General features: G+C 45.3%; 1 protein-coding gene across 3 annotated transcripts in view; it reads left to right on the top strand.

The window, feature by feature from the left end:
* Window positions 1–4,524: 4,524 nt before the first annotated feature.
* BUB1B (BUB1 mitotic checkpoint serine/threonine kinase B) overlaps window positions 4,525–10,750 on the top strand; it is a 28,955-nt gene continuing 22,729 nt past the window's right edge. The window contains exons 1-4 of one of the 3 annotated variants that reach the window (XM_075843366.1): window positions 4,525–4,616; window positions 7,816–7,961; window positions 9,129–9,188; window positions 10,366–10,510. In XM_075843366.1, coding sequence (XP_075699481.1) covers window positions 7,822–7,961; window positions 9,129–9,188; window positions 10,366–10,510 — 345 coding nt within the window. In that variant the 5' untranslated portion in view covers window positions 4,525–4,616; window positions 7,816–7,821. Of the gene's footprint in view, window positions 4,617–4,690; window positions 4,779–7,815; window positions 7,962–9,128; window positions 9,189–10,365; window positions 10,511–10,750 lie in introns of those variants that run through there. The other 2 variants (XM_075843369.1, XM_075843368.1) reach the window with 2 other exon arrangements.

Genomic DNA, 10,750 nt, shown 5'->3' with positions numbered 1-10,750 from the left:
GAAACAGCCAACACTGAGGGTATGTTCACACGCTTAACAAAATACGTTTTAAATTACGGAGATGTTTCAGGTGAAAACAGCTCCTGAATTTCAGACGTTTTTGCAAGTGAATGTGTTTTTCGTGGTATCCATTACAGACGTAATTGGAGCTGTTTTTCAATGGAGTCAATGAAAAACGTCTTCAATTACATGCACTTCTTTGAGGTGGGCGTCTTTTCTCCAGTGAAGAAGTATAATCAATTGTGCTGCAGTCACTATATGAGTGGTAAGGTCATGTTTTTTGGGGGTGAAGTCTCCAGAAGGTTCCCAACGAAGCACCAGAAGGGCATTTTAAAGATAGACCATATCCAGAGACTGTATGTATAGTTTTAGCTGGATACGAGAGCAATCCCACCATAAATGTGTCATGGTCCCCCTTTGGTTATGACAACGCCAGCATTTATCCGACCCAACGAGATTAATTCCATTCCATTCCTATACCACCTAGTCTTGGATGAATTCTCTTGGCTTTTAATGCAACTAGAGAAGCTGTGGGAGTGCTTCAATATCCTAGTAGTCTGTTCTTTAGTGAATGTGGTGCAAAGTTCTGTTTCCCATGCTAAAAGATAGCTGGGTGTTTTCGGAGTCCTGAGTGAATTTTGGAAAGCAGGCTTCTAGGTAAAGAGGGTAGTGGTAAAAAAGGTCTCCATCCAGGATGGTTCTGACAACCTCAGAAATCTATGTAGGAATTCCTTCACTAGGTCATCAAAATGCAGTTCTTTAAAAAAAATTGTAGCGTTGCCGGGCATATCTGAGAACAAAGAGCTGAGTGCGGGAGTGACTCCGGGCCTAAAGGCCTCAGAAATCGTTGTTTACTCCAGAGAGCATGTGTTGAACTTGAGTACCCCAGAATGTAAGGAAGTAAACTTAAAGGAGTTAGGGGGGTGAGATGTTTGCAGGTGGGTCTCTAGCTGTCATGAATCTACGGAACACATCGATAGTGCCTTTAACAGTAGGGTGTAACGGCTGCCGCACCGTTCCCCGCCTTACCCACGGCCTCTGCTCCGGTTTCGGCGTCCTCCATTACCACATGCTCATCCCGAGCTCAACTTACCTGATCCAGATGCTCTGCTGGCCCTGGATTGCGTCAGGTAAGTGCATCCCTTACCTCCCTTCGCAGCCGCCATCCTTGATGTGCGGCTGCAGTCACTAGAGAGCGCGCGCTGACTCGTCCTGCCTTAAAGGGCCAGCGCGCGCCTTAATTCCTAAGACTTCCTATTTAAGGTTCCTTCTTCCTTGCATCCATGCTTGTTCAACCAAGTTCCCCGTGAGTTTCCCTGTGCCCTGGTTCCGTTTCCGTCCCTTCTGCTTTTTGTCAGGATTTCCCGTTGCTGACCTCTGCCTGAACTTGACTATCCTTGCCTGCCTTGACCTATTGCTATCCATACCCGTTACGCCGCCTGCCTTGACCTATTGCTTCCATACCCATTACAACGCCTGCCTTGACCTATTGCTGCCATACCCGTTACGACGTCTGTTGCCTGTCCTGACTTCTGCCTATCCTTCCGACCGCCTCTACCCGCTGTGCCAAGCGTTGCCTGGGTTCCAAGCACCATCTCCCAGACGACACCGAGGATCCACGAACAAACCGGTGAGAACCGTTATAGGTTGAACAAGCCATGATCCCCTTGACACAACCCTGCCTGATACGGCAGATATGTAGGTCTTTGCAAAACATAGCCGGACTTGGATGTTTTTGATGGAACAGTCTCGGCCTTTTCATTGATTTGTTGTTTCACGGACCTGTCATTACATACAAAGGCCGACGGAAGTGTGCATGAGGCCTCAGAAAAGGATTCTGTCTTGCCGCCCTACCCCACAGCCCGGACATATGAAGAATACGGGAGATTGTTGTCACATGCACTACACAACCAGTACCTGCCAGAAAGTCCTGCAGCTCCTTTAATGTTGCTGTAGGCCTCTTGGTAGCCTCCCGAACCAAATTTCTTCTTGTCTTTTCATCAAGTTTTGAGGGTCGTCCAGTTCTTGGTAATGTCACTGTTGTGCCAAATGTAATTGACTTCTTGATGACCATCTTCACTGTGTTCCATGGTATATCTAATGCCTTGGAAATTCTTTGGTACCCTTTTCCTGACTGATGCCTTTCAACAATCAGATCCCTTTGTTGTGCTGTAAGCTCTTTACGGACCATGGCTTTTGCTGTCACATGCAACAAAGAAAATGTCAGGTAAATCCTAATAGAACAGTTGAAATTTATATGGGGTTACTCATACCTTACCTAACTGGCAAGGGGGCGTGTCACTGCTACGGACAGTGCAAGAGCTGGGAAGAGGAGAGCGCGTATGCACGCTCTCCTCTCTCCAGCTCTTGCACTGTCCGTAGCAGTGGCACACCCCTTGCCTTTACATACCCCATTGCCAGTTCGGAAGTCAAGTACAAAACTGTGTGATCTCTCGCGAGAGATCAGTCTTGTCCTTTTCTGCCGAGAGCTGAAGAGTCAGGCTGGGTTCACACGACCTATTTTCAGGAGTAAACGAGGCGTATTATGCCTCGATTTACGCCTGAAAATACGGCTCCAATACGTCGGCAAACATCTGCCCATTCATTTGAATTGGTTTGCCGACGTACTGTAATTTACGCGTCGTCGTTTGACAGCTGTCAAAAGACAACGCGTAAAATTACAGCCTCGTCAAAAGAAGTGCAGGACACTTCTTGGGACGTTTTTGGAGCCGTTTTCTCATAGACTCTATTGAAAACAGCTCCAAAAACGGCCGAAAAAACGGCGCGAAAAACGCCACGAAAAACGTGAGTTGCTCAAAAAACGTCTGAAAATCAGGTGCTGTTTTCCCTTGAAAACAGCTCCATATTTTCAGACGTTTTTGGCTCAGCGTGTGAACATACCCTCAGAGCGTGTGCGCGCACACGCTCTCCTCTCTCCATCTCTTGCTGTGACACTGTCCGTAGCTGATTGGACAGTGTCACAGCCATGTTACACGCTCCCTTGCCATTACACATCCCATTGACAGTTCAAGGGGTTATTTCAATATCGGGCGCCAAATATAAGGGCACCGATATCTAAATAACGGGGGAGGGTAGAATTTTTTTTTTAAGTGCCCCAGGGTTTGTGCAGCCTTGCCCATTACATGCACTAGTACTGACTACTATTTAACATGAGTGTAAATGTGATTGGCTAATTCTGAACACAACCACATCCCCAATTATAAGAGGGTGTTCACACTTATGCAACCACATTATTGTAGTTTTGTTATTATTTTTCCCCTCTAAATGATTTCAGTTTGTTTTTCAATGGAATTATACAGATTATGGGTCACATTAAAGGTGGAAATAGTTCTGAAATGATTCATCTTGTACGGATTTTGTAACATGATAAAAACCGGCATTTTAACAGGGGTGTGTGGACCTTTTATATCCACTGTAAGTGAATGAGGTCCCGATGGACAGGCAACTTCTATCATTCATTGTATCAATGAAATATGGCTCCAAGAAGGAGGGGGGAAATGGCTAAAGCCTCCATGCGGCTGAAGACCGTGCACACATGATATTCCTCGAAATGGCCGCGCTGTTTTGCGAATAAAACTGCTATTGAACTGCAACATATTTTTGGTAAACAAGTTTTATTTAAAAAAAAACGCATGCCCATTTCACCGAACAGCAGGTCTGCGCAGTTTTTAGCAGCCAATGCGTTAGGCTCCACACACACGACCGTAGACTTAATCTATCCGTAAATATAAATCTGTAGTCATTTATAGACATCCGCAAATCATCCGCCTATACAGAACGGTGTCCGTAAATACGGTCCGTAGTACATCCGTAATGCATCTGTATTTACGGATCCGCAAAAAAAGAAAACCACAAATGATATGCAACATCTGCAAACCTGGCATCGCCTAGCAACGCTTCTGTAATTACGGACGACTACAGGTGCACATTTGTAGCCGTCCATAATTACGGAAACGCCCATAGACTTCTATGGGGAGTGCGTGACGTAATTACGGACACAAAAAGGACATGTTCTATAATTTCTACGGCACGGACACCCATCCGTAAAAACATGGAAAGGTGTCCATAGGCCATTGAAATGAATGGGTCCGTAATTACGGATGAAAAATACGGACGTGTGCATGGGGCCGCGCCGTATTATTTAGGCCACACGGTCTTGGAAGTCGTTTTCCAGCGTTGGCTGTAGTCACATGCTCAGTGTACCTAAAATGCACCACCAAATTAGCTAAAACATTTGGCTGCTTCCATTACTAAAGGTCGGGCCCATGCATAAAAGTGTCAAATATGAAGGAATTATTTCATCCTACAGGAAAACTGACATAATCATTCCTCTCCAGGGAACTCCATGGAACAGCGCGCGCCGCCGAACAGCTAAACGAAAGACTACATCTCCCAAGATGCTTTTGTGCTTCCTTTACAATCACGTGGTATGTTTTAGCAAATCATCTCGAGGTAGTCGAGAAGACAGCAGCGGTGGGCAGGCGCGTCACGTGACAGGTCTCGTAGTAGACCAATCAGAGAACAGTTGCTTTATTTCAAATCTGGTTTGTGTAGCGGCGTAGACTCCTTGAGCTGCGGAAATAACTGCACGGGCGGTGAGTGACGTGATGTGCCGGTGGAAGATGTCGCTAGTGATGGAGGGCAGCTCGTGGTGTGCGCCGCCCCCCGCTGGACCTCGTAGCGGCGCTGCCACAGTTTGCCTTCCATGTCATAGATTATGTGCATTGTAACCTGGGGGGAGGGTTTATAAGCAATATGTGAGTAGGCGTTATCAGTACTTATACAACGGAGCGTATATAATGTAGAATTGTCTTTCAATTCTCTACCAATGGGCTGATCTTGGGAGACAGTGACTTTGGGGAGGGGCGTTGTGGAGGGTATACACCGTGTGTGGTATATATGTGTGTATATCCTTATCTCTGCGATGGGCACATGTGCGTTTTTAAGAAAAGGCTTATTTTATTCGCGGAGGCGCGGGGTCATGGGCACAGCTTTGGCTGTAACACATTTTTTCTAATCTACAACATTTAGGCTAAATTCACACTTGCATTGTATAATCTCTTACTCTGATGCGTTTTTAGATCAGGATAAGCATGAATCAGTAAAAACACCATTGAAATTCGCTATGTCCATTATGTTAGGTCCCCCATGCACATGAATGTATTTTTTCCCATCCGTAAATACTGGTGTAAAGACTGGTCTTTTGTCACCCGTTTTCCACCCGTATTTACGGACTCGTTTTCTCTGCTATAGTACTGCACTAATCGGCAGCCCCTTCTCTCTATCAGTGCTGGATAGAGAGAAGGGGCAGCCCTTTCGGGTAGAGTTTTCGCAGGTATCTGTGTGCCGTCCGTGTGTGACGGAGCCGTTGCCTAGCAACGGGCGGGCAGAGGTACACAAAAATACAGATATTGCACTAATCGGCAGCCCCTTCTCTCTATCAGCACTGAGAGAAGAGGCTGATGATCAGTGCTGGAATGCAGCGATAGAAAGTAAAAGAAGTTCATACGTACCGCGGCTGTTGTCTTGGTGACGCGTCCCTCTTTTGATATCCAGTCCCACCTCCCTGGATGACGCGGCAGTCCATGTGACCGCGGCAGTCCATGTGACCACTGCAGCCTGTGATTGGCTGCAGCGGTCACATGGGCTGAAACGTTATCCTAGGAGGCCAGACTGGAGGGAGGAGCAGGGAGTTGTGGGTAAGTATTAACTCTTTTTTTTGTTACGGGTCTTTGAAGTTAACATTAGACATCTATATTATGAGCGCCGCGCGTGGTACTCACTGCCCAGCGGTAGACACTGTCCAGGGTGCTGAAAGAGTTACTGCCGATCAGTGCAGACCCTTCTCTCTATCCAGCACTGATCGTTCAGCACCCTGGAAAGTGACTATCCCCTGACGTCGCCTAGCAACGCTCCCGTAGACACCCGTAATTACCGGAGCCCCATAGACTTCTATGGACTGTCCGTGCCGTAATTACGGCCTGAAATAGGACATGTTCTATTTTTTTTCAACGACCCGTGCACCTTCCTGTAAGCAAACGGGAAGGTACCCGTGGCCAACAGAAGTCCATGGGCCCATAATTACGGGTGTTTTTACGTTTGTGTGCATGGGGCCTAAGTCATCTGTTTGCTTGACGGAAATAAAAGTGCAGGACTTTTTTCTCCGTTCAAAAAAACGGATGTGTAACGGATGGTTCTTTATCACTGGTGTCCGTGTAAAATGGATACAATTGGATTAATATGTTTGCATCCGTTATTTTGATTTCAATGAGATTTTTAACTGATCTGTTTTTATCCTTATTCTGATCTAAAAACGGATCAGAGCAATGGATTATACAACGCAAGTGTGAACTTGGCCTAAACCATAGAATAAAACCCAAATCACTATTCTCCAGTTTTAAATGCAACAAGTGTAACAAATATCAGGTGACGTTAGATAAATTTGTTGCAAAACAAACTCCACAAACAAAATCACGACTGACAAACAATTGCTACGTGCGGGGCCATTTCATGCACAGCCGTCTACAGAGATGAATTCATTTCACTTCATTGGATATCAGTTCCTTGGTATTCTGCACATGGACACTGGACCAATGAGCTGACACCTTACCTCTCTCCCGTAGCGGACAGGCACTCTCTCTCTCTCTTTTTCGCGCTCTCTTTTTCGCGCTCTCTTTTTCGCGCTCTCTTTTTCGCGCTCTCTTTTTCGCGCTCTCTTTTTCGCGCTCTCTTTCTCTCGCTCTCTTTCTCTCGCTCTCTTTCTCTCGCTCTCTTTCTCTCGCTCTCTTTCTCTCGCTCTCTTTCTCTCGCTCTCTTTCTCTCGCTCTCTTTCTCTCGCTCTCTTTCTCTCGCTCTCTTTCTCTCGCTCTCTTTCTCTCGCTCTCTTTCTCCCCCCTCTCTTTCTCCCCCCTCTCTTTCTCCCCCCTCTCTTTCTCCCCCCTCTCTTTCTCCCCCCTCTCTTTCTCCCCCCTCTCTTTCTCCCCCCTCTCTTTCTCCTCCCTCTCTCTTTCTCCTCCCTCTCTCTTTCTCCTCCCTCTCTCTTTCTCCTCCCTCTCTCTTTCTCCTCCCTCTCTCTTTCTCCTCCCTCTCTCTTTCTCCCCCCTCTCTCTTTCTCCCCCCTCTCTCTTTCTCCCCCCTCTCTCTTTTTCCCCCCTCTCTCTCTTTTTCCCCCCTCTCTCTCTTTTTCCCCCCTCTCTCTCTTTTTCCCCCCTCTCTCTCTTTTTCCCCCGCAGAACCTTCTCCTTCAATCTTCATGTTCACTGTATACTTATTCAGCTATATGTACAAATGAAAGCAATAGGTACAGCCGCAGGAGTGAAGTTTTCATGTTCGTGACTTGAACAAAATTTTGGTCACGTGACCATGGGGATACTAAAATTTTGCTCACGCTGGGACAAACGCTGAAGAAACTTAGTGTTACTCAGTGCCCAGTAAAACCTATGGGCCATCATGTAATACATGCTCATCCCCAGTATTTCACAGCGAGCTTCTCCGCTTTAGTCTTTGTAAACATCTGCGTTGGTGTTTCGGTTTTTAAAGCGTTCAGGATCCGTCACACCGCAAATACCAACATGCCTGACAGACCCCATTGACTTACAGTGAGTTCCGCCAAGGTGTCTTTTTTTTGATAGGAGAATATAGCTCAGCATGCTGCACCGTTTTCCCTGTCAAATTTAACGGAATCTGCGTCCGAGGCCCTGAATGATGCCTCCGATGCAGATGTATCATAGGGAAGATATTGGTCATTGCTGATATACCTGTTATCTTTACAATATTTTGTATCCGTTTGTACAGCAGAGTATGGCACAGGACGGAGATGAGTGGGAACTCAGTAAGGAGAATGTTCAACCTCTTCGCCATGGTAGGGATATGTCCACTCTGCAGGAGGTTCTCTCACAGCAAGTCCATGCCAACCATAATGCCATCCTGCAAAGGAAACAGTGAGTAATTCACTAAACAGACAATAACTACTACATCAGGAGAGTCAAAGGAGGAGTTATTACCGTGTATACACCTGTATATTGTATCAGCATGTTACAAACCGTTCCTCCAGTTACTTCTCCACTCGCAATAAATGTGTGTGTTCTTGGAGTTAGGCTATGTTCACACTTCAATAATTTATTTTCCGGTGCTCCGTGACAACCTGGATAGCATAGTAAACCGTAAAATCTGATGGACCCATCGTGAGTTAATTGGATCTATCCGGATCCTTTGCAAAACGGATTCATCATTTCCATCATCGTTCACATAAAATGTAAGCCATGATACTAGTGTGAACATGGCTCAAGTCTGCATGTGACTTACCCACGTGCTCTGAGTCAGTCATCAGGACATGTAAAGCCTTATAGTCCAACAACGGCTATAGTGTCACCAGTTGGAAACCTCCACCTTGGGCCCTTAATCACGGGCCGCGATTGCGGGCACGGCCGGCCGCCGACTGACAGCCGCATTTTCGGGCCGTGCTCCCATACAAAGTATGGGAGCACGGCCCGCAAAATGCAAAAGAACGAACATGTTCCATAATTCCCGGAACATTTCCACGGCACGGACACCCTTCCGTAGTGCTATGGAAAGGTGTCAGTGTTCAATGAAAGTGAATGGCTCCGTTTTTGCGGACCGCAATTGCGGTCCTTTAAAACTGAGGTTTTTTACGGTCGTATGCATGGGGCCTTAGAGCTCCTGTAGAATCTCCGTACCGAGAGGCTGCAGCGTTTTACGCAAGATAAGTTGAAATGCTGCAAATTGAGAATCTGCGCCGCAGGTCAACTCCTGCAGCATTTATGCAACATGTGCGGGAGCTGTAAGTGCCTATTCACCAGCGTGTTCCTCGGCCATGTGCTTAGGTGCCATGGGCTCCTCCGTTTAAAAATTTAGCGACAAAATTATATTTTCTGGTTTGCATTTGTGACCTTTTTTAGTTTCCTTCTGAAGCCGTCTTACGAGATCCTCCACGTCTTTGTAGTATATGATTATATAGGGGGATCAGTGGATGAAGGATCTATAGTGACATGAAATAAGCGCCTAAAAAAGCTGAGATGTGTAACCAATGTTTGTATTGCCAAAACATGGAGTCATAATGTTTTTTTTTTTTTGTTTGTTTTTTTAAGGGCCTTTGAATTGGAACTTCGTTTTTACACTGGAGATGATCCTTTGGATGTTTGGGACCGGTATGTCAATTGTCTATGGACTCTTCTATAACAGTAATGATATTTAAAGAGGCTCTGTCACCAGATTATAAGTGGCCTATATTGTACATGATGTGATCGGCGCTGTAATGTAGATTACAGCCGTGGTTTTTTTAATTTAGAAAAATGATCATTTTTGACGGAGTTATGACCTATATTAGCTTTATGCTAATGAGTTTCCTAATGGACAACTGGGCGTGTTTTTCTTTTTGACCAAGTGGGTGTTGTGGAGAGAAGTGTATGACGCTGATCAATCAGTGACCAATCAGCGTCATACACTTCTCTCCATTCATTTACACAGCACTAGCGATATAGTTAGATCACTATGTGCAGCCACATAAACACACTATAACGTTACTGCAGTGTCCTGACAATGAACATACATTACCTCCAGCCAGGACGTCATGTGTATTCAGAATCCTGACACTTCGCTAACACAATCCCGACACTACAGCACAGCAAGCGTAATCTCGTTTGAAATGACAGTTTACAGCGTAATCTCTCGAGATTTCGCTTGCAGTGCTGTAGTGTCGGGATTGTATTAGCGAAATGTCAGGATTCTGAATACACATCACGTCCCGGCTGGAGGTCATGTATATTCATTTTTAGGACATTTTTAGGACACTGCAAAACGTTATAGTGTGTTTATTTGGCAGCACATAGCGATATAGATGAGTGACCTGGTAAAGGTTTTATGAATCTGTTTTATGACAAGAAAGTGGAAACCATTACCCTAAACCCATGGGAGCAGGATTTCTCAGACTCCATCATATGATCCTTTTCTTTAACTGCTGACTGGCTAAGAGGGATCATGTGATCACATAACCAGGAAGTTCGTTCTTTTCAGTCCCTCTTCTTGGCACTTTGGGTGCTGTTTAGTGGATGTCATTGTGCCCACTAGTATAACTCTATAATTGTTTATTCATATGTTCTTTTATTTTATTCATAGAGGTGTTCATTTTAAAGTGGTTGTACAGGATAAGGAAATCATGGCTGCTTAACATGGCACTGAGCTGCAGTACCACACACAACCTGTGGGCGGCTGTAGCATTGTTTTTTGGAAGAAAGCGGCCATGTTTTTATGATCCTGTGCAATCCCTGTGCTAGCTTTCGGATTGTTAAAAACTGTTCTCATACTTGAACTTATTCTATGTTGTAGGTATATAAAATGGGCAGAGCAAGCATATCCCCAGGGAGGTAAAGAGAGCAACTTGTCTCCACTGCTAGAGAGAGCGGTCAGGATATTCCACCAAGAGCAGAAGTATTATGGAGATCTGCGCTATCTCAATATTTGCCTCAAGTTTGTAAGTTCAGCAAAATAATTTCTAATTTTCTTTGTAAGGCTATGTTGACGCCATGTAATCCATTTAGCGGCATATGTACAATTTGATTAAATTACAGTGAATTAACACGGATGCCCATCAATTTCTATCCCTTTTTAAGCATATCAGTTTTTCTTCTTTCTATAAAAGACACCCCCCCCCCCCCTCCCCAGAAAAACAAAACCGAAAACAGATGCATTTTCACGAATTCCTAACGTGTGA

The sequence above is a fragment of the Rhinoderma darwinii genome, chromosome 12, assembly GCF_050947455.1.
Source record: "Rhinoderma darwinii isolate aRhiDar2 chromosome 12, aRhiDar2.hap1, whole genome shotgun sequence".
Taxonomy (NCBI): domain Eukaryota; kingdom Metazoa; phylum Chordata; class Amphibia; order Anura; family Rhinodermatidae; genus Rhinoderma; species Rhinoderma darwinii.
The sequence above is the reverse complement of the archived record's forward strand: the minus strand, read 5'-3'. Positions and strand labels throughout refer to the sequence as shown.